Genomic DNA, 24,885 nt, shown 5'->3' with positions numbered 1-24,885 from the left:
TTCCATTGTTGAACAGCTCTTACCATTAGGAAATCGTTCCTAATAACCAGTCAGAATCTACTTCCTTGTAATTAAAACCCATAGTTTCTTGTCCTGTTTTCTGGAACAATTCAATTCCATCCCATCTTCTACCTGACAATTATCACGTGCCCCTGCAGTCTTCTCTTCTACAAGCTAAACATATCTCTGTCCTGTCCCAGCAATTACAAATTCAGGAGGTCAGCTCAGAAGTCTGTACAACAGCTATTAACCTCATCACAACACAGGAATGTGACAGCTCAGGAAAAACAAACAAGCTTACTTCAGAAGCTGAGGTTCCATGCAGACAAATCCAAGATCTAGGAATCAGAGCTGAGTCTTAACACCAGGCATTCAGGAAGTCAGGTCCAAAGTTGGACAGTTGCTTGCCAACAGAAGTTTGACTCCCAGGGTCTTTTTTTATAACACTCAGAGGCATGCCAGTTTATTTTGAGGAGCCTGATTGACTATATCTGTTCTACTTACTTGATCTTTCTTTTCATGCAAAGACTGCAGGATAATTTACTCTTCAGGCTTTAGGTCAGGCTCTGCAACAGGTGACTGATTATTTAAATAACACTGAAGATATTACCTAGTTGGGTAAATAAAATGTTTGCAAGAAAACAAGCTCAGAGAACCCCAAGGACTCCACAGTTCAACCCTGAGCTACATATATTCTCTTCTATTGATTATTTAAATGCTTCAGACTTCCAGACTTATCCTCCAAGATAACCTGCTCTTTCTGAGCTTCACCTACAGATATCTGAGAGTTCCTTGGCTCCTGAGGTAGAAGATCAGAAATCTACCAAGTCCTATTTCTCCAGTGTGGTGTGGCTCATGAGACAGACCCATCACAACCTCTACACTAAAGATACTAAGATACGTGTCTTCAACTCCTCACATATTTTTCCTTCCAGGATTATCATCCTGGTTCCTCTCTCTGGACAAGCCCCATTTTCTTAATGTTCTTCCTAAAATGCAATGCCCAGAACCAGATGCAATATTCTAGGTGCAATCTGATTAATGAAGAATACACAGGAATGATGACTTATCTTGATTTTGACACCCAAACTCTCTTGATTCAGCACAGGACTGCATTTGGGTTTTTTTGTTTGTTTGTTTTTTGCATCTGGATCATGCTATTGCATCATGTTGTGATCTGAAAAGAAATGTTTTTGTTTGGCATCTCACTTCATCCCATTCCACATAAGTTCTAGCAGCCTAGTAAGCCTCCTATTGTTTCAACATAGATATCAAAGCATAAATTGCTTACCCTTTTTGTTCATTTTAAAATATTAACTATGGTGGATGCAACAAAATTACTGAAGATGTTTAGAAAGTACTTCAGACAATGATTTGTGGATATAAACTATTGAATAGCTTTGAATTATGCACAAAATAAATAGTGTGTGCTAGCATATGTCATTTCAACTCAAAATGTTCTTGAGAAATTATTGAGCTGTTGTGATTGACAGCTTGCCAAAAGGTTGTCATCCTGGCAAGTCATGTATGTAGTCATTCTGAGTAATTTTCAAAGAGCATATATCTTGAAGGAGAAATCACTGGGGGAAGGGATGTGTGAGCTAAACTCTACCATTTATAATCAATTAGTTTCTGGCTTTATGTGTAGGACAAACTCATCTTGCATTATCTATGTGGAAAATATTTAGCAATTAAACATTAGCAATCAAGAAAAGGCACTGCATTATGAGAGAACTGTAAATTTATTTTGTGCTGTCTGTATATATGTGCAAATGAATGTTATCCAAGTAGCTTTCTTCAAGTAGAAGATGGATTTATCCTTGATCAAATCCATTTGTTGGCTCAATAACTTGCTGGTGAGAAACTCTGAGCTTGCAAGATATTCATACTGTTTGGCAAAGAGAAAATGAAGGTTGGTGATCTAGAATTTGTGTTGGGCACAGGACTATGAATACAGTGGCTTGATTCCTATCAGTAAAATAAAATTATGTAGATAAGGTTATTTATATATTTTGTGTTTTCTTTTTCAAAATGTTTGCATAACACAAAAGCAATCAACTTAAATTCTAAGTTCAAACTCTAAATATCTATATAAAAAATCAAATGCTTACCATAACATACAAAGTTCCATAACAGAAAATGGTTTTCTTTGGTCATCACATACCAAACTTCTGTAGGTGGGAATCTGGAGAAGAGACTCTCCAGATGTTCTCTATAAATCACTATTTATATGGACTCCACTGTACTTCTAAGAAGAGTTGGGCAAACTGACTTTGTCATAGCTGGAAGCTTATTAATCTATCAGTGTGAACCTGGATCGAGATTTTCTGATTTTTAGGAGATTCTGATGGAGCACATAATTTGGAATTATTTTTCCTCTTTTTTTTTTTTTTTTTTTGCCTGTTAGGTCCAATTCTTTTTTGATCAGTTATTAGCAAATTCTACAAGAGTAAATTGGCATGGCTCCTACTGTACTAAGAGTTCATCACGGCATGAAGGGAAACCACCATATTCCTCACCTGCATGCTACATGCTCATTCATTTAGTATCCATGTCCAGAATTAGATGAACACATAAAGAAAATATTAATATTGCTTTTAAGGGATCTCAGTTTGAATTATGAGAATAATAAAATCATTTATTATCATTTAAGAGTTATCCATTTGGGAAGGGTGACTATAGCAACATAATTTACAAACTGATAAATTATTTCATCATGTAAGTCACTAAGAGTTGAGCTCAACTGAAATGTGATTTTTTTTTTTTTAGTTCTACTGGTCCCAAGTTGTCTCAAGTTGCGTCTTGCCTATAAAGTCCTAACTGAGTTGGGAGCCAGATTATTTGAAGGGCTGCCTCCTCCATTGTGAACTTTGTCATCTTTTTCAGAAGCTGTGGTATGCCACCAAATGAGACTGGGTAGTAGTGCACTAACACTCAAGATAAGGCTTTTGTTTTCTGAAGTAGTATCTTCAATACAGAACTCCTTGTCTTGAAAGACAGGACACACTTTCACTTGACTATTGTTTTTTCAGATACTGAAAATCATACTCTTTCAACTTTTTAATGGTTTTTATGGCACTTTTTAATTGTAGTGTGAATGTTAAGGCTTATACTTCTTGTTTTCACTAATTTTTTTCTGTTGCCTTAAATACCCATGCAAGGGAGGGAGGGAAGTCTTTGTGATTACGGCACTTATGGCAAACAGAGAAGTTTGCACATTCATTGTACAATGTGCTCTGTGCAGGGAAGGATGCTTTGGTGTACAATTTTGCCTAGTTTACCTGGCAAACATTAGAATGCAATTGTTTAGAGCCTATGCTGACATTGTAGCAATAATAACCATCTGAATTATGAGAAACCTTTTGAAAGCAAGTATTGTATTAGCATTTAATACCAGCTTCTAAATGGAACCCTATTTTATTGCAGATTCATTGGCCCAGTAGCTCCCTGCAAGTGGAAGAATGCACAATCAAAGGAAGATCTATGGTTTGTATTAACTGTGAAATACTTTCATTGTATTTTTGCTGATTTTCCCCCTGTTAATTAAATATAGTTTAAAAAGTCTTGTTTTAATCTGATTTGAGCAAAATCCCATTCCTAGACTAGAAAACAAGTTTTGTATCATGTAGGGCAGAAGGCACAGTCAATAGTGAGACACTCTTTTTGTCTGAATGTTCGGATTACTCAACCATGGAAGAATGTGGGGAAACAGCAGAGCTTGTCACTACAAGATATAACAAATAGCAAGTGTGAAAATCCATTTCTGTCATATAGTCCCATACTCACAGCTCTCTTTCAGTGACTCAAGAAGACCCAGAAGAAAAAACTGGATGTGCAGTCAACACCTGAAGCTGGAATGTCACTGCCACACCTCCATTACAGAGCCCAGCAGCTGATATAAGGTATAAGATCATGGATAAACTAGCTACAGTCAACCTTTGAGATTGATTACCAAGGCTCAGTAGAGAAGTACTATCAGATAGTATGCCCTCATGCCAATCCTACTACCACCATCATTCAAACCAATAAACTGGTACAGCCACTACAGCCACTGTAATCCTGGAGATGCTTGGCTACACAATCAAGAAGAACAGCAGTACATAGGTTGGAGGCTAAGTTCAAGGCAGCTCAGAGAGCAGTTAGTCAGCTGGTGAAACTACAGAAGGGTGTGGAGATTAAGGATAAGACTCAGCTACTGAAAAAATACAAGGGCCTGACTCCATCTGAAGCCCTAGAGACTGCTAAACAAAGGCTCACAGCACTGGCTTCCAGGCTAAGGAAATACAGTAGAGAAACAGAAACCAAGAAGATAAATGCCCTTTTCTCCAAAGAACCATCCAACATGTACTTCCAACTGCAGTACAACAACACAGTAACAGCAGAGCCACCAACAGCAGAAACTGAACAGTACCAGAAGAGCATATGGGAGAAAGAGAAGACACATAACACCAGTGCAAAGTGGCTGCAGGACCTGACCACAGCAATCTCCCAGAACAGCAACCAGTTTCCATCACAGTAGCAGATGTCCAACAGTGGGTCAAGAACTTAAAGAGCTGGGCAGCACCTGCCCCAGACATGATCCATACGTACTGGAATGTTAGAAGCTAACAGCAGTACATAAACCCTGAAGCAGCACAGATGAACCAGCTGCTAGCAACAGGTTCCCACCCAGACTGGCTAACACATGCTGATCATGAAAGACCCCACAAGGGAACAGCACCGTCCAACTATCAGCCAATAACCTGCCTCCCCACAACATGGAAAGTCCTATCAGGCATCATAGCTGCCAAGCTACAGGCCCATATGGGTCAGCACATGAGCACAGCTCAAAAGAGCATTGGGAACAACACCAGAGGCTCAAAACACCAATTGCTCATAGATAGAGCAGTCATCCAAGACTCAAGGTCTAGACAGACCAATCTGAGTGCAGCCTGGATTGACTACAAGAAAGCCTATGACTCAATGCCACACACATGGATCTATGAATGCCTGGCGCTATACAAAGCCAACAGGACACTAAGGACCTTCCGCAAGAACTCAATGGATCTGTGAAAGACAACACTGGAAGTCAACTCAAGACAGCTCGCACAAGTGGCCAAGTGTGGCATATACCAAGGTAATGCACTGTTCCCATTGCTGTTCTGCATAGGCTTGAACCCCTCAGCCAGATAATCACAAGGACTGATACAGTTACAAGTTCAAGAATGGAACTACCATCAGCCACCTCCTCTACATGGATGACATCAAACTGTGTGCTAAGAGTGAACAAGACATCGACTTGCTGATCCAACTGACACGGATCTACAGTGTGGGATGTTATCCAGACTGGAGAAATGTGGCCAGATGGTAGTAAAGAGAGGGAAGGTAGTGATGGGATGGAAATACCAGTGGGCCACATAGCAGACATTCAGACCAGCTACTTGGCATCCCACAGTCATATGGGAACCACGATGAGGAGGCAAGGAAGACAGCAACATCCAAGTACCATCAAAGGATAAGACAGATCCTGAACAGCTGGCCCAATGGGAAGAACAAGATCTATGCCATCAACATATCTGTCCTGCCAGTCATCAGGTACCCTGCCAGTATAGTGACTTGGCCAAAGGAGGACATGGAGGCTGCTGATGTGAAGACCTGGAAGTTCCTCACAATGTACGGAGGTTTCCACCCCAAGTCTAACGCCCAGAGACTGTACACTAGCCAGAAAGAGGGCAGGTGGAGTCTGGTGAGTGTCAAAGCTATTGTCCTGGATGAAACCCAGAGCATCCAAGAGTACATCAGTAAGTTGGCATCCAAAGATGAGCTGCTGAGAGAATGCCTGAGGCAGCAGCAACATGGGAAGAAGTTCAAGCAGAAGAAGTGTCATGGCAAGACAGGACCCTGCATGGGATGTACCATCAACAGATAGCTGAGGTGGCTGACATTGGGAAATCCTACCAGTGGTTAGAAAGGGCTGAACTAAAAGACAGCACTGAGCCACTGATCATAGAAGCACAAGAACAGGCACTAAGCACCAGGTCCATAGAAGCAGGGGTCTACCACACTAGACAGAACCCAAGATGCAGACTGTGCAGAGAGCCTCAGAGACAGTCCAACACATAGTGGCAGGGTGTAAGATGCAGGCAGGAACAGCATACACTGAACAGCACAACCAAGTAGCTGGCATTGTGTACAGGAACATCTGCACAGTGTATGGGCTACACCCTCCCAAGTCCAGATGGGAGATTCCACAGAAGGTTGTGGAGAATAACAGGGCTAAGATCTTGTGGGACTTCCAGATCCAGACGGACAGGCAGGTACTGGCCATTGTGGTAGCCGACAAGGACCAAAAGACAGCAGTGGTGATAGATGTAGTGGTGCCACATGACAGCAACATCAGGAAGAAGGAGTATGAGAAGCTGAAGAAGTACCAGGGTCTGAAGGAGGAACTAGAGAGGCTGTGGAAAGTAAAAGCCAAAGTGGTCCCAGTGGTGGTAGGAGCGCTTGGGGCTGTGACTCCTAAGCTGGGAGAGTGGCTCCAACAGATCCCAGGAACAACATCAGAGCTCTCTGTCCAGAAGAGTGCAGTGCTAGGAACAGCTAAGATACTGCCCAGAATCCTCAAACTCCCAGGCCTCTGACAGAGGACTCAAGACTGAGGAAGACACAGACCATCCATATGGGTGAGAGGGGATGTTTATATATAAAGCCTATTTTTTTTAATGTTTCACTGAAGTCCACCTCAACTTTACCCAATTACAGAAGACTGTTGAGAATACTGTAAGTCCAGGAAGTCAACAGGAGTTGGGCCTGACTTGAAAGCAATCTTCCTATAATTTTTAGCATCTTTAATGGCAATAGCACGAGCGTTGTGAAGTTTACAAAATTTCTTGATTTTGAAGAAGTGTACCAACTTTGCACATTTTACAAAAAGTTAATAAGTCCCTTTTTTTGGAAATCTATTTGGATCTGTGAAAACAAGGGATTGTCAAGTATTTAGTAGGCCACATTACATGGAGGGGAAGAGATACATTGTATTTTAATTTGATGGGTCACAAGTTGACCCAAAGTGACCCCAAACAATGGGGAAAAAGTATTTAGAAAAGAGGAGAACTGGCAGTTGCAGCTTGGTGTGTCTGACATTACTGAGTGTCACACTGCAGATTTCAGATGCAATCTTATTCCCATTTAACTGGGAATAAGCCCCATTGCTCAGTGAAATATACTTTTGAAGGACTTCTTTTATAAAATTGCATCTTTTACTTCTGAAGTGGAATTATAATGGCTTTAAATTAGGTAACTCAAGTCTATGGATTGTGCCAGTTTCTTCTTTGTTTGATGAGCCTCTGACTCATCCTATGTTATCTTTTACCTTAAAATGCCATCTTTGGAATTGCCTGTCTCAGCACATTTCTTGGTTTGTTAGATTTATATCCTGCCTTTGTCCAGGAGCTCAAGATAGCTTACATGGGGATCTCCCTTCATGCTACACACAACAGCTGGTACAAGGTCACCCAGTGATTTTTTTATGGCTGAGGGTGGACTTGGGTTTCCTTGGCCCTAGCCTAACAGCTGCATCCCACTGACTGACCCAGGGGAACTTACCCATATAAGATTTCACTGCTTCTGAAGATGTCATATAACATTTCAAGTTAGAGGGGTTCAGTCATGTCTGTGCCAGCTGCTTCTCCATTTGATGAGTGTCTTTGCCAAGGCCTGGCCTCTAAACCACCATTTTCACCATCACAGGTTCCTCTGCCTCCCCCTTCTGAGCAGATTTCTTCCCCCATTGATCAGGCCACCATTGCTTCTTTCCCAGATGCTTCTTCTTGATTCTCACATTTGAGGTTCCAGCAGCCTCACAGCTCCAAGATATGTATTGGAATGATGATAGAACTCTTCCACCCACTCATCTGGGCATACTGTAAAATGTACAGTAAGAAAGCAACTAATATAAAACAATAAAATTAGCAGCATTATTCAGAGAGTAGTAGTAATAACATAGTGATGATAAAATCATAATAAAACTGGCAATGAAATAATATTCAACAATAGAGGGGTGCTGGTGATGCATGGAGAAGGCACAATGTCTCTACACAGCTTCATTCATCTCTTCCAGTGGCAGGAAGAAAAGCTTCCTCAGACTCCTGCAAATGATAGATGGAGACTCAGAGCAACACACTCCCTTTACCTTGCCTTTAGGAGTGGGGAATGAATTGCTTTGAAAGCTGAGGCCAGCCATATACAGTAATACTAAACCCACTAAAAAGTCCCTAATTCTACCATTTCCCTTTCTTCTCCTTATGAAGAGGGGAATGCATACATTGCTCTTCCTTTAGGGAGTTCATTTATAGTGTGAATGTATGTCTACATATAAAAAGGCTTTTCTTTTTGTAAGTATGGATTTCATAATGTCACTATGATAGGAAATAGAACTGCTGTAAAAATACCAGCCTACTTTTTATTTCTATTTTTTTTACTTCCCCCTGTAGGAAGAATGTGCAAATCACATCTGTGCTTTGCACCGTTACAACCGAACACATCTGCTGGCCTGTGGTACTGGAGCTTTTGATCCCATCTGTACTTTTGTCAGAGCCGGCCATCAATCAGAGGTAAGAAATATGCCCCAGAAAGCATGTCACACACATGCTCGCATTACGCAGAGCCCAGGACAGAGTGTATATGCACACTGTGTTTTCTTGCAGGATGGAAAATGTACAAGAGATTCCCATTCAGCAAAATGTCTTAAAAAGACAGGCCAGTTAGTCTAGACCAGATGTTTATGTCTGAGAAACTAGTCCTGCAAGGAATTGTAGAAAAGGTTTGACTGTTTAACCTGAAGAGAGAGAAAGAGAGACTCAATATCAGAAACAGGTAGTTAAACACATAGCACTTTTGAATAAAAAACTTTTAAAAAGTGGTTTGCCATAGTCCTCATCCAGGATGTTTTTTTGATTTCCCATTCCAGTTAACTCCATTGGTCTCTGATAAAGCCTGACCCTATTAAACATTTTCAAAATCTGCACATGCAGCCACCTGCTATGACACAGGTAATCATTAGGGGCTACACCAGGCTTTACTTTTACTAAAAGTAAAAGTACCAGCAGGTGGCAAGCTCAGCTATAGCAGCAAAGATGTGGCCAGTGGCTAAGTGTGGGACACAAACTGCTGATATGCAAAATCCAAGTCAAACTAAAGTGGAAAAACAAAGCCAACCAGTTTTCACAACAGGATCTTGAACATATACCCTCCGTTTTTCTGGAGAACATCATGAATTGCTTGGAAGTCCTAAACACCATTGAGGGGGAACCAGAGAACTATGAAAGAAAATAAAAAAAGTTGTTAAGCATGAATGTGAAAAGAGCCTGCCAAAGACCAAGATGTGGATGTCTTTAAACAGAAGCTGGGTGGTCATTTGTCAGGATGGTATAGTAGTAGATGCCTAAATTGGGCTGTGGGCTGAACTAGATGACCTCCAGATTCTCTTCCAACCCTTACATTCTATAATTGTATGACATGATTGATTTAGATATAACATTTATCTATAAATGGTACTATAGTTGTATGTGGCCCTTTTTCCTCAACATTGTGTGTCTGTTTTTTCAAACCATTAATGTAATTATGTCAGTAATAAATGAAAACAGATTTTGGAAGATTGTCTATAAAATTGTCATAATTGTGCAAAATTGGTCTGTCAGGCTCCTAAGCAATTTTAGAACATTTCTCATATTATATCATTGTTCTTAATACAATGTTTTCCGTTGTGTTTCTTATCTTTTTCTTATAGTAATACATAACCTTTAGTTCATTATTTTAAGAGAAAGCTAAAGGAAACCCACAGGCAAAATATAACCTACTTCAATCTATGTACATTAGATTCATTTTTGCATGCTATAAATTTGAAAAGGCCATTTCATGCAACTATAGTATTGTTGAATGTAGTGATTGTTATTCTAAGCCAGTTTTCACCATCTCACTTCACCTGTTTTGCCATCCATTTGGTAGAATGGTAGAAAAATCTTAGGTATGGTTACATTTTTTTCCTTGCAAGGAGGAAAAGTAATAACCACCAGATATACAGTATTGTTTAAAAATGTCTTAATTCTTAATTAAGAAAAAAAGAATGTTTTAATGTCCATCCAGTTTAACTTCTCTATATAGTATCTATGTAGTATATGGTCTCTATATTCATCTGATCATTAGTAGAATTTACAAAATTAACTTGTGTAATAAACGTATAAATATCTATCTACCATGACAGCAAATATGATGTATGAGTCAAAGTGAGATTGATTTGGTTCTCATTTTAATACAGCCTGCTCTAATTCATATCTACGAACTAATACGTAATTTGGAATGCAGTTACTCTTCAGATTCCACATTTTTTTTTCACATTTTCCCACAAAAAATGTTTACAATGTCTTGAAGCAAACTGAATTAAAATGATTGCTGTATCCATAATATTAAATTTATCTTATATGAAGGCTGTCCATCCTTTTGCTTTCCAAACTATCCTTCTAACCACAGGTTTGATAGTCATCAACCACAATGAATCTTACATGATTCGATTAATTGTGTTACATAAATCACACTTTTCCTGATAATAATCTAGAAGAAATAGATTTGGGGAAAGCATAACCAGAATTCGTTGAGCACCTATATTAAGTTGTAAGAAAGAGAGTTCTGTGACATAGGAATAAACAGCAACTAATTTTCCTTCAGTCATAGGAAGAGAACTCAGAAAAGATGCACAGTTGTAAAGATGGTTCTTTCCATTTACAAATAATGGGATGTTTTCTACAAATAGTAGAATGTTTCTACTTTCTAAATAAACAGTGTGTGCATACATATAACCCTAGCCACAATTACCAACCCAAAAAGAGAAGTATTAGTGAATAATTTCTCTGGGAAATATTCTTCCAGTTTGAACAGGATCTTCTATTTCTTAGGATATTGAAAATCTCCTAATTGCTTGGAGCACAAATCATGAGTGATATTCAAATTGATGTAGAAATGCTTTATACTGATCACATATTTTTGTCAGAAGTTACCCTTGGTTTGAAAGTGTGGTTTGAGTTGGAGACATTATTGTAAGAATGCCTTCCATGTTTATGCATACTCAGTTAGTCTGAATAAATTTTCTTCCTAGATTATGTATGCATGTGTACTCTGTGTAAGTATATGTGTATTCCGTACCTAGCCACCCCAAGGCCTTCAAGCTTTGCTGTTCCTTGTAGGTTGTCACCAGTGATAAAGATTTGTGTAGATAAAATACAGCAAGCAGGTTTACTCATGCAGGACAAAATTAAACAATCTGTTCCATATGTTGGCATTACAGTAGTAATTCCTCAATTAGGCAATCCAAGATAAACATTACAGATCCAAATCTTTGGGGTTTTGAGGTCAAAAGTGTGTGTCTTTGTGTATTAAAAGATAAGGTAAAGCCTTCTCTGAGTCAAATTCAACTCTTATTGACATCTGTGCAGTTTTCTTAGTAGTAATACAGAAACAATCCGCCATATTTCTTCAACTTCTCAGACTAGTCTGTCTCACTGAGATTTCCTATCCCATCGAAGCATTGACCAGGCCTGACCTTACCTATCTTCAAAGTCCACAAAAAGTCTGCCAGGTGCTGCCATCTGCTTGTCAGATCAAAGTAGTATGACAAAGTAGAAAAGTATAATACAATCATCTCATTTCCAGGTATATTTTGCTGTTCTTCAGAATGAGTTTTGCTTCCATAAAATCCCTTACTGCCAACAACTGCAACTTCCAAATTTATCCACCACAATTTTCCTTGGAATAAAACTCACTGGCAATGAGGCACACGTGCTTAATAGTACTGGATGCTACAAGCCTCTTGTTAGCAATATGTTGCATGTTATACCATATTGCTCAGATGTTGTGGCCAAGCTGTACAGTTGCTAATAATTCAAAAGAATTAAAATTCAATGGAATTCTGGACTGGGGTAGTTTGGGAGAATAGAGGTGAAGCTGTCCACAGTTCTTAATGTAGGCATCCATTAAGAAATCCAGGTAATAACTCTTGTTATATAATCAAATTAATAATGACCGTGTGGAATGGTTACTGCAGGAACAAATTTGAGTGAGAAGAACTGAAATGGCAGTTGATCCTAGCCGAATTGATGGATTGGCTTATGATGTTTCACCTCTGCCTTAAATGTATGTAGATGAAATAAACCTACTACACCTTATTTGGGAAATTATAGTGTCTTTCTTTATTAGATATTTAAAGCATCATGAGAATAGCCTGGCAAACACAATTTTATTCCCCGTCCCCCAACATTGGCCTTCTCTCATCCCCACACCAAGACTTACACAACATTATTCTGCTTCTTCTCCACCTACTGTTTTGAAGAATGCCAGTCAGCCAGGAAAAGAGGGGACAGTCTGAGGCCAGGACAACTCCCTGATGTGTAACACTAATCAGAGGCATCTGCAGGAGACATTAAAAAATAAAAAATAGAGACACCAAAGATGACTGCAACTGTGCCCCTTCTAGGGTGGAGCTTCAATTACACAGTCATGGCAGCCATTGTGACTTTTTTATCCTCCCCCCCCCACCTACTCAGCTCCATCATCCCAGCAAAGACTGTGACCCACTAAGATCTTCTGCTGTGAAAGGTTCTTGGTGTTCCCTTTTAAAAAATCTGGTTATTAATGAGGAATAATTTCAAAGTTCAGTTCTGCTGCAAACCCACTAGGTGGCCTTATTATTATGTAATGATAAAGAGCAATCTTTGGTTATTAATATGCAGCCAATATGCTGTAGTTTATTAAATCAAAATTCTTGATTTGTTGTTGCATGTAGCTCATTCCTTCCTGCCATACAGGGGAGAGCTTTCTACCACATCCAAATCTGAGATTATGGATAACTGCCTAACAAGTCAGAATTCCAGGTCAGCTTTAAACTTGGTTTTGTTTGGTGAATAAACAATGGTTTGGGCTCACTTAAATATACTGTTGGGTTCAGTTGTCATGTGAAGCTTTGCCCTTCCTTGTTTGCTTACGCATCCCCACAAATAAACTAGGCTCATCTATGTGCAGCTTCTTCATTTCATAGTTTCTAAAGTGAAGTTACCTAGCCCATAATAATCCTCCCATCTCTTGGGCTCATTCTCCAATATATGAATTACTGCTTAATTCATATGAATTATCTACTTAAATATTGAAAGATCTTGGAGGTCAGACATTTCATAAAGCGTGTACTGTATTTCGGTGTATCTGTGTGAGCTGATACACATGGAGTGCCAAGTACATACATAATTTTGGCTGGATATTTATTCAGATGTTCCCTTGTTATCTTTAGGCTTTAGGCTCAGGTAAAGTTCCTTAGAGAGAAACTGTCTGATTAAAAAATTTGCTCTCAGCTTACCACATTTGCATTCCCGTTGTATCAGCTGGTACATAGTCTGATGGTTTGCATGTTTTCTCCAAAGTGAGGTCTTTGGATTTCAGTGTAAAAGCTGCAGTTCACCTCCAGCAGCATTTTTATTCTGCTCTCCTGCCTCCTGTACTTAGGCAAAGGGCAGACTGGGACCAAGCCAGTCAAATAATTTGGTTGTATGAGACCCAGAGCCTTTCTCCCTAGGTTAAATTGAATAACTAGCATGTGGTTCTCCTCCGTGGTATCGCAAGCCACTACACATCAATATCACTTACTAATACTGTAAGTGATGAGCTGGAGAGTAGACCAGTGCAGACCTTTCTAGCTGATCTTCAATTGCTGTATATGTCTTCAGACAGCAGGACACATTCAAGCACTACAGGGTGCTCCTCATCTGCTTTAACTCTCCTCCTAAGGCATAAACATGGTATCAGTAAATAAATCTTCCCAAAGCGAGGAACAGATAATCCACATCTCCAAGTGGGCTGTGTCTGGGTGGGGACTGTATTGTTAAACTCTAGCGCATTACTTAAACTGAGGGACTGTTACAGATTGGGCATCTTTTCAAGCAGCCTCAAAGGGACTCTCTTAATCATTTCCACGTGATGTGTGCACAGGCAGATTTCCCCAGCTTTCACAGGGGATCTGTGAAATAAACTGATAACAGCTGTTAGAGGACCCATATGTGTATTATGGGATGTCAGTGTACATATGCATATGTGTGTATATATAAAGAGAAATAAAACTGACAAGGTGAAAAGCTCTATATTAATTGTCCCCCTAAGCAGAATTATGCTTTGTTGTTCCTCACTCTATACATCTGACAAAGAAAGGAAATGTAGATAGATGAATATTGTTGTATTAATAAGACATCTGTTAGGTTGGGTGAGTTGTATTAGTCAGCAGAGGAACTGAAAAATGGGTTTTCCCCTCATAGTAGGTTGTAAAGTAATTGCATAAATCCATCAGCTGAACGAAAAGGAAGGCACTGAAATAAATAATAGAACCAGTCATGTGACACCTTAACAACTAACAAATAGTCTGTAGCCAACACTTTTGTAGGTCAGAGAGCCCACTTAGGTGGTGTATGAAGTCATCACCTTAGGAGTAAGATATATGTTTTCTGAATAATGAGAGAGGAAGAAAAAATATTTTGCTTTCTTTCTTTTTATGAAATGAAGCAAAAAGGTCACAGAATACAGCATCCAAGTAAATGAATATCAGATTAAGATCACATTGTGAGTTCCCTACTAGGAACAAGCAGCTACTTATGGAGAAGGGGCATGACAAGATGCAAAATGCAATGTCACATTTAGAAACCACTTCTGAAAAGGGACAATTACACTCCTTTCTGCTGACGCAAGGGTTTACTTCTTTTCATTTTTTTTAAAAAGGTCTACTGTTAAATTTGATTGGTGTCAGGTCTCTACAGCTTCACACTGGAAGCACCTAGATATTTTATTTCCCCTTCAAGATATGCTGCTGAATGCTTGGAGAAATTGCAGCTCTCTTCACTGCACTCTTGCTCCTGGGATTTACGCCTACCTAAGTGAGAATAGAATTGCTTCATTAATATGCATAAACCCATCTTTTCAATATGATTGTTTCTCCAGGGAAGCTCCCACAAATGTAATATGTTTTATAATATATTTTTTTTCTAGAAATGCAATCACCTTTTGCTTTCATTTTCTGGCATTCATAATTTTCATTTAATAAAGTAAAATTAATTTTACTAAAGTTTGATACAAGGTAAGTTCTCTAATTATAAATATGCCCATATTTACTCAACTCCTGCCTTTATTTATTTAAATCACTACACTTAAAATTATTTATTTTCTTTTTAAAATACATAAACATATGCATTTGTGAACAGCCATGTTTTCAAATACATGAGTGCATATCAGACAAATGGAGCGATCACATTAGTCATTAATTAAACTGAAGTTTATTTATATTCTCCTTGTATTTTGTACAAGTGATATAAATTATTTGCTTTCAAAAAATTAAAATAGATTTATTAAGATATTGATGCAGAGAATCTGCTTTACCATATGCCCTTGGTTTTTGCAGCATGCAAACACTTTTAATTCACTTTCTGCTTTAAATCATCTCCAGTAATCTCTTTTGGGACTGTAAATTTGAAAGAGAAAAATTGTTCGATTACATGGAGAATGTCAGGTTCGGTCAGCACGAGGCTTCAGGGAAGCACGGGGTTGCAGGGAAGCTCGCAACCAGACCACGTGGAATCCACCGGCGGTAGCTAGCGGGGAAAAGAGGAACCGAAAGCGCCGCTAATTAACGAGCCACCTGCGGCCAGCTAAACAGGAAAACCGCAGCGGAAGCTTTTAATTATGAACTGATAACGGCGCGAGCAAGCAAGGAACGGGGCCGCAGGGCAGCGAAACAAGATCGCAACGCAGCACAGAACCCGCGGGTCTGCACGTAGCAGGGAGGGGCCAACCCAGCCGGAGGGGGACTGGCAATCAAGGACAATGGACTCTGACCGACCCTGCCATCATGAACGATCAGGGGGGACATTGGGGGCCTAATAGCCCACAGCCGCAACGCGATCACGAGGCGGGAAAAAGCGCGGGAAGGGGGGAATATAACAAGTGATGCAATTGTACCAAGCCAGTCCTGGCTTTGCTTGTGACTACTACGTTACGCATGAGTAAACCTTCTTTGTGAACCACACGTGTCACGAGAGTTTCTCTGTCGAACGGGGCAAATCTCACATAAAGCCAGGACTCACCGTCAGCGCTACCCGGTACCACCGAGGAGCGTTTTCTTTCTCAATACAGGCATGACCAGCGACGAGGAATCCGTGGGTCAGCTGGAGCGCGAGGGATCCAGGCTCGCGGAAGGGCGGTCGGAGCTGCCCGGGAGCGACGGGGCAGCGGCCAGGGCCGGGCGCACTCCATCCGAGCGGTGGTCGATGGGCGTGAACCAAGGACCAGACGATTCAGGTGTTACGATGACCCGAGGTTCGGGGTTCCGGAACCGTGAGTGGAGCGAGAAATTCGCCCGACTAGAGGAGAGAGTCGAGCGACGCCTAGACGCCGTGGAGGCGATGCTCCAGACCCTACTACAGAGAGTGGGGCCACCGGCGGTGAACGAGGAGGCGAGCGACAGGGGGGGCGGTCCGACACCCCCGCCGGCACCACCCACGGCGCCCCGGTCGGAGGACCAACGGGCGGCAGACGCCCTGAGACTTCGAGGTATCACTGGGAAGTTCTCAGGGGACCCCGAACAGCTGCCGCACTTTCTGACGCACGTCAGGGGGTTCATGCAGAGGGGTGGTCACCTATTCGCTAGAGACGAGGACAGGGTATCCTACGTGGCCGAGCTGCTAGATGGCCAAGCCGCCAGCTGGGTGATCGGGCTGTACGATGCCAACGCGGCGGAACTACGGAGTTTCCCGGACTTCATGCAGGCGCTCCGGGACAGATTCGAGGACACATTGAGCGCCAAGCGGGCAGAGGACGACATCCTACAATTCAGACAGCGGGGCAAATCGGTATCGGAATATGCCCTGGAGTTCCGGAGGTTGGCCGAGAAGCTCGCGGACTGGCCGGAGTCCCTGAAGGTGAAGTATTTTAAGAGGGGACTCAACCCAGAGATCCTGGAACGGGCACTGGGGCGGGACGACCCGTCCACAGTGAAGGATTGGATCTGGCTGGCCGGAACGGCGGAATCGGCGTGGCGGCAGATCCAACAGAGCACAAGACGACGGGACCAGACGAGGGACCGGCCGAGGGAGAGGACCCCCGAGGAGAGACGGAGCGGTCGACGGCAGTCCACCGGGAGGCGAGAGGCGACCATAGCCCCGAATCTGTGCTTCCGATGCGGAGGCAGAGGCCACCGAGCGGCGCAGTGCCCGAGGGAGCGGGAAGGCGCCCCACCACGGCCCGAAGTCAAAACCCCGCGTGCGAACGGGAAAAGGACCGGTGACCGACCGCGGAAGGGGGCAGTGGCGGCGGTGACCGAGAAAGGACGCGGGGGGTGGTCGACCCCGGAGACAGCATCCTCCGGAGAGGACTCGGAGCCGGCGGGAAACGAGGCGCGCTCGCACTGAACAGCGTCCCAGTGCGAGCAGGGGAGTCGAGGCGCGCGGACCCAATAGGAGACGAGGACTGCCCACCGTTCCGGGTGAGGATACACGTCCGGGGGGTGAGATCCGGAGGGGAGGCGCAGCTACGGGCGCTACTGGACTCGGGCTGCACCCACTGCTTGATGCACCCAGCGGTGGTCTCGGGGCTCGGGCTACAGCTGAGGCGCCTCCGGGAGCCCATTTCATTCAGCCAGTTAGATGGCACGCTGGCAGGGGGGGGGCCAGCTCAGTATTACACCGAGCCGGTCCAGATGACGATCGGGAGTCACCGGGAAGAACTGAGGTTCGTGGTGGTCCCGGTGGCCGACTACGCGGTGGTACTCGGCTTGGCGTGGCTGCGGCGGCGAAACCCACGAGTCGACTGGACGGCGGAGGCAGTGCGGTTCGGGGTCGACAGACCGGCGAGGGGCGAGAGCAGAGGGGACCGAGCCGTGGAGACGGAGGCAGCCGCAACCACCGGCGGACAAGCGGAGGGTCCGGGACACCGGGAGACGGGGCGAGAGCAGATGGGGCCCGAGACCCGGGCGGCAACAGCAACAGCAGCAGCAGCAGCGCCGGGACCCCGGAGACCCGCCACGATCCCGAGGCGAGGGGAGGCAGCGGCGACTGGCGAGGCGACCGCAAAGCGAGGGGCCGGACCCGGGGAACCCCTGACGGGCGGCGGAATCCCGAGGCAGTATCGAGACCTGGCGGCAGCGTTCGGGGAGAAGGAGTCTGACCAGCTCCCACCACACCGGCCCAGTGATTGCGCCATCGAGCTAGAGCCAGGAGCGACCCTGCCTAAGCCAAAAATGTACTCCCTGTCGAGGAGGGAGATGGGAGCCCTGCGCGAGTTCATAGACAAGAACCTAGCACAGGGATTCATCCAACCCGCGAAGTCACCATTAGCGGCCCCGGTGTTATTCCGGGAGAAGAAGGACGGCTCGCTCCGTATGTGCGTAGACTACCGGGGGCTGAACGCAATCAGCACGGAGTACAAATACCCCCTCCCCTGATGAAGGACTTGATGTCGCATCTGTCGAAGGGGAGGGTGTTCACAAAACTGGACTTGCGCGAAGCCTACTTCAGAGTTAGGATCCGCGCAAAAGATGAGTGGAAGACGGCGTTCAACACCCCGCTCGGAAGCTACCAGTTTTCCGTGATGCCGTTCGGATTAAAAGGGGCCCCGGGGGTATTTATGCAGCTAATTAATGAGGTGCTGCACGACCTACTCTACCGGGGCGTCCTGGTCTACCTGGACGACATCCTCATCTACACCGAGACCCTGGCGGAGCACGTGAGCCTGGTGCGCACGGTGCTCCAGAGACTGCTGAAGGCACAGCTGTACGCAAAGCTCTCGAAATGCGAGTTCCATCGAGAGCAACTAGACTACCTCGGCTACCGAATATCCAGCCGGGGAATTGAGATGGACCCGGCGAAAGTAAGGGATGTCCTGGGCTGGGAAGCGCCGCGAACCCGGAGGCAACTCCAAAGCTTCCTAGGGTTTGCGAACTTCTATCGTCAGTTCATCCCGAACTTCGCCCAAATCGCCCTTCCCCTAACCGACCTGCTAAAAACCAAGGGCACTGGGAAACCCCCAAGCCCAGCATGGCACTCGCGTGGACTGCAGAATGCCAGGGGGCGTTTGAGGAACTAAAACAGCGGTTCACCGCGGAGCCGATCCTGCGCCATCCCGACCCAGACCGGCGGTTTATAATCCAAGTGGATGCATCAGACGTGGCAACGGGAGCAGTCCTGCTCCAACCCAGCCCGGAGGGGCCATCCACCCGTGCGCCTACGCCTCCCGCAAATTCACCGAGACGGAGAGGAGGTGGATGGTGTGGGAGAAAGAGGCGTACGCGGTCAAGTGGGCGCTGGCCACGTGGAGGCATCTACTGGAGGGGGCAACTGAACCGTTCGAGGTGTGGACGGACCATAAGAACCTCGAGGCCCTGAAGACCCCGCGTAAGCTATCCCCCAAACAGGCACGGTGGTCCCAATACTTCGGGAGGTTCAGGTTCACACTGAAACACATCCCCGGGAAGCGCAACTTCTTAGCGGATGGACTGTCTCGCATGCCCCAACACGCCAGCCTACGGGAGGAGATCGTGGACTCCGTCATCCCCGCCAGCAGGCTGGCTGCAAAGGCGGTGACCCGAAGCCAGACCAAGGGGGAGCGACGGGACGCGGCGTCTGAAGTAAGGCAAGGGTTCGCGGAGGCAGCGGAGCGGGACGGTTGGCTCAAGCAGAACCGAGAGGCGCTAACCGGCCAAGAGGGGTTGTGGTGGCACGAAGGAAAGCTGTACGTGCCCAAGGGTTGCCGACGGGAGGTCATGGAGAGAGCCCACGACAGCCGGAGCGCGGGGCATTACGGCTTCGTAAAGACACTCCACTTAATCCGGCGGCAGTTTTGGTGGCCCACGCTCCGGAAGGACGTGGAGGCGTACTCGGGGGGTTGCCCGGTGTGTGCAACAGCGAAAGGAGCCAAAGGCAAACCTAGAGGCCTACTCCAGCCGGTAGCGGAACCCGACGGCCCTTGGCAAGAGGTCGCCATGGACTTCATAGTGGAGCTCCCGGACAGTAAGGGGAAGACCGCCATTTGGGTGGTCACGGACTTATTCTCCAAACAAGCGCACTTTGTAGCGTGCCGGCGAGTCCCCACGGCCGAGGGGCTGGCGAAACTGTTCGTGCAACATGTCTACCGACTCCACGGCGCACCTCGACGTATCGTCAGCGATCGGGGCGGCAACTTCATCGCGCGGTTCTGGCGGGAGTTCCTGAAGCGGGTGGGGACGAAACAAGCCCTATCCTCCGCGGCGCACCCGCAGACGGACGGAGCCACGGAACGCCTGAACGGGGGCTCGAACAGTACCTGCGCTGCTACGTGGGGCACCAACAGGACGATTGGGCGGAGCTACTACCATTCGCGGAGGTGGCATACAACAACGCCGTCCACAAGAGCACCGGGTTCTCTCCGTTCAAAGTAGCCACCGGGAGAGATTTCGTCCCCATGCCGGAGCTGCCTCAGCCGGAATCCCAGATCAACTCCCTGGACGCCTGGTTCGCCCAAATCGACGAGACCCGGCGAGCGGCGCACGCGGCATTGCAAAGAGCCAAAGCCGACTACAAGAAGCACGCGGACCGCAAGAGGCTCCCCGAGGAAAAGTGGAAAGTGGGGGACCAGGTGTATCTGTCAACCAAAAACCTAAAGACGCACCAGGCATCGAAAAACCTCAGCCCGAGGTTTGTGGGGCCGTTCCCCATTTCGGAGGTCATCAATCCGGTGACCGTCAGGCTGACGCTCCCGAAAAGCCTCGGGAAGATCCACCCAGTGTTCCATTGCAGCCTGCTAAAGTTGCACCAGCCGGGGAACGCCTGGCACAAGGCGGAGGGAGTACCACCACCCATCATGGTCGGGGGGGAGCAGCATTTCGAAATCAACCGGATACTGGATGCCCGGAGGCACAAGGGGCAGACCCAGCTCCTAGTGCAATGGAAACATTTCCCCAAGTCCCACAGCGAATGGGTGAGTAAAACCCACATAAGGGCGCCGGACCTAGTGCGGGACTTTTACAGTAAATACCCCGGGAAGCCGAAATAGGACCGAGGGGGGGGAGTTGTCGTCAGGGGGGCGGCATGTCAGGTTCGGTCAGCACGAGGCTTCAGGGAAGCACGGGGTTGCAGGGAAGCTCGCAACCAGACCACGCGGAATCCACCGGCGGTAGCTAGCGGGGAAAAGAGGAACCGAAAGCGCCGCTAATTAACGAGCCACCTGCGGCCAGCTAAACAGGAAAACCGCAGCGGAAGCTTTTAATTATGAACTGATAACGGCGCGAGCAAGCAAGGAACGGGGCCGCAGGGCAGCGAAACAAGATCGCAACGCAGCACAGAACCCGCGGGTCTGCACGTAGCAGGGAGGGGCCAACCCAGCCGGAGGGGGACTGGCAATCAAGGACAATGGACTCTGACCGACCCTGCCATCATGAACGATCAGGGGGGACATTGGGGGGCCTAATAGCCCACAGCCGCAACGCGATCACGAGGCGGGAAAAAGCGCGGGAAGGGGGGAATATAACAAGTGATGCAATTGTACCAAGCCAGTCCTGGCTTTGCTTGTGACTACTACGTTACGCATGAGTAAACCTTCTTTGTGAACCACACGTGTCACGAGAGTTTCTCTGTCGAACGGGGCAAATCTCACAGAGAAAACAAGAATGTTAATGTAACTTTTTTTTAGGAATGCAAGACCTGATCTTTCTGAGCAAGACTTTAATTCTTCCTAGGCATAGTCTCTTTAAAAAATCATATCCCATTCTTTTAAAAGATGAAACTTTGTATGAGATGTGGAATTTGTAAATTCCTGGAAAGCCCTGGGCTTATAATCAGCTGTGCTTTTTCTGTTAATGTAAATGAGAACTTAGGGTTAGATGTTCTCTTCCCCCTCACATTGCCTTTGAATTGGGGCGGGGGGGGGGGAATCGACTCACACTGGCAGATAAGAATAGGAGAAAGAATCAACAATAGATACAAATGGCTGCAGAATTCACTATTCAAAGTCTTGGAAAATAGACTGAAGATGACTGTTGCTTGGAATGGCTGTTTGTCAGATGTCTTTACCCCTTTTTGTAATACCTGAGTGGGATTTCTTTCCCTTTCCTTCATTTCTCTACCCTGGTACCATTTTCTCTTTGTCTCATCTCTTGCCAGTTTTGTCCTACTGTTTCCCTTTTCTCCTTTTCCCAAGTGCCACTGACTCCACCTCCATCCTTGTGTTTTTTCTTCTTTTTTGCAACTTTCATCAACTCAATAAATAATTTGGCAAATTTGCAAATGATACAAATCATATCATCATACAAATAGCTAATGTTAAAGAGACAATACTAAAATTCAAAATGATTTTGAGAGGTTGAATAGGCTGAGGAAATTTAATAGAACCAACTAAGAAATAAATCAAATGCATTTAGTTCCCAAATTCCAAGATCCCACCTCAAATGTTTGGTGCCCCTTACTTTAAGAAACATTCAGAGAAACTGGAACAGGTGCAGAGAAGAACAACGAGGACCATCAACAGACTGGAAACTGATCTCTATAAGGAGAAAGTGAGGGATATAGATATGTTTAGTTTGGAAACAAGTTGACAGTGAGAATATATGATAGCGCTCTTCAATTACCTGATGGGATGCCACACATTAGAAAACTGAAACCTATTCCCTCTTGTCCCAGGATGCAGGACATGGAGTAAGGTCTTGAGTTACAGGAAGGCCAATTCCAGTTGAATATTAAAAATACAGCGGAACTAATAATCTAGGAAAGTTGTAGATGCAGGTTGGATTAATAGTCTAAACATCCCTTTCCAACTTTATAATTCTATTATTTTCATTGAAAATAAGCCAGACCAGAGCAATGAATCAACAAGTGACAGTTTTGGCTTGAAGATTGGTTTTAGTTACTAATTTATTTACTTTCTATTTTCTTCTTCTTTTTTTTTTCTATTGCAAATGAGTAATTCTCTCTCAGCGTACTAGTGAAGGTTAAGAACTGTTGCTGCCCTGCACCAAGCACCATTATAAGTAAATAGCTAATGCCAAAATTTCACGTGATGGTTGCTTGTTATTATTTTCTGTACAGTCATAGATCAGAAATTAATATAAAAAACAGAACAAGGTGCTTCAAGGCAAATTAATGGGCACAAAAATCATTTTAAAAATAAGCCAGCATGTTTATCAAAATTTCATCAATCAGCACTTTATCCAATTCTATTCTTGACTACATAGAGATCTGACTAGTGCCTCCTAATAGCTATTTTGACAGCACAAAATTTTGCAATTTTTTCCAGAGATTCTGCTGTACTGATTCTTTAATTAAAAAATTTAAATATGTGAGTGGGGTCAGCCCATGCAACTGCTAATAAAGGGGAAAATTAACTCTCCATGCTAGGTAAAATATAAAAGGCAACCATGTGCAATTGTCTCAGTGTGCAAATGCATAGCCATTCCTGATGAGGGATGTTACTGGATTTCCCCTCCAAGACCTTCAAGGGTAGGGACAAGTGAAAGCCCTTCTTTGAGGAGCAGGAAGGGTATTTAAAAAATAGTTTGGGATGGTCTAATGGATGCCACTGAAGTCTCTTTAGTGGTGACAGAACTTTTGAGATCTGTTGTCCTGTAAATTGGTATGATTATTTACAACACATACTGTATGTACATAAATTCTGAACTGAGAGGAACTCTGTAGCAAGTAAACAATTAAAATAGGAGCTAACTGTGCATATTTAATTAAAGACTGGGATTGTTTATCAAATAACTCAAAAAGTCCTAATTGGTAGTTTTCTGGCTGGTTGGCTTCTTGACCAGACAGTGACATACTTAAGCATACATACACAATTACTTTGGGCAAATACTTCCAGGGGATGAATTGGTCACACTTTATATCAAGGGGGGGGGGAGGGAGGGAGGGATGGCTGACTCCTGTTTGATCAGCAAAACCAGATGTTCCCTTCCCTTGCATTGCAGGGATGAGGTCATTGGGAAATGAATCCAGAAGAAATAATTGCACAGGGCTGCATTTGTTTGGACTGCAAAATATGTCAAAAAAGATAGTTTCAAATAACAAAAATAAATATTTGTACAATCACTGCTTTCAGTTGAATATTGGTTTGGGTGGATCAGGTTGCTGAGAAGCCATTAGGAAAGCAAGCATAGCCCATTGAGAAAGAATGTGAAAAACACCATAATTAACTTTCCATCTTATCTAAATTGCAGTATTTAAACTAAAGCTGCCTGTGTAGGTGGTTGTGCATATCCAGAAATCTCACTGAACTTCACAGAACTTGCTTCTTTTAGTAAGTTTGCTCACTCTAATTGCAACCTGACAGTTTACTCAAAACCCCTTCTGAATGGCTACACAAAGTGGTCTTGTTTTCATTCTGTTGACAAAAAGTGTTTTAAAATGTTTGCACTGAATCACCTGCTAGTTGTTCATCAGCATTATAATAGTTTAATCCCATATATGTTCATTTGGCAAAAGGTGTCACTGGATCAATAGGGTGCACTTCAATATTGCCAATCACAGGGTATTAGTCATAGAGCACAATGCATACTCTTTTCTCCATTATTGCCTTCCACTTTTCCTATTCATTAAAAGAAGTTATTTCCTTGAAGATATTACAGCTGAGATAGGATGGAACAATTCTCATATTTTTCAATCCAGACATGCACAATACTTTCAGTGGACAAAATATTAATTGGGAATATTTTTCAAAAAATGAGAATCTGATAACAATCTAAGTTGAAGATTCCACTGAGCCAAGCTCAACGGGTGTCCTCATGGACTTGTCTATGTAGTATCCTTGAAATAAATGGACATGGTATGCCACTGTCTTCTGGGGTGTTTGATCAATTTCCCACTC

At 44.3% G+C, this 24,885-nt stretch overlaps 1 protein-coding gene across 2 annotated transcripts in view; it reads left to right on the top strand.

The window, feature by feature from the left end:
• Window positions 1-24,885, top strand: part of SEMA3E (semaphorin 3E) — a 237,860-nt gene that overhangs the window by 133,393 nt on the left and 79,582 nt on the right. For both annotated transcript variants that reach the window (XM_088134819.1, XM_088134820.1), the window contains 2 exons: window positions 3,427-3,486; window positions 8,472-8,591. In XM_088134819.1, coding sequence (XP_087990945.1) covers window positions 3,427-3,486; window positions 8,472-8,591 — 180 coding nt within the window. The remainder of the gene's footprint in view (window positions 1-3,426; window positions 3,487-8,471; window positions 8,592-24,885) is intronic.

Source organism: Python bivittatus, unplaced genomic scaffold (genome assembly GCF_059951505.1).
Source record: "Python bivittatus isolate LINGU-HERP-01145 unplaced genomic scaffold, Pbiv_v1 ctg000120_np1212, whole genome shotgun sequence".
Taxonomy (NCBI): domain Eukaryota; kingdom Metazoa; phylum Chordata; class Lepidosauria; order Squamata; family Pythonidae; genus Python; species Python bivittatus.
Note: the sequence above shows the minus strand (reverse complement) of the source record. Positions and strands in the feature narration are given on the sequence as shown.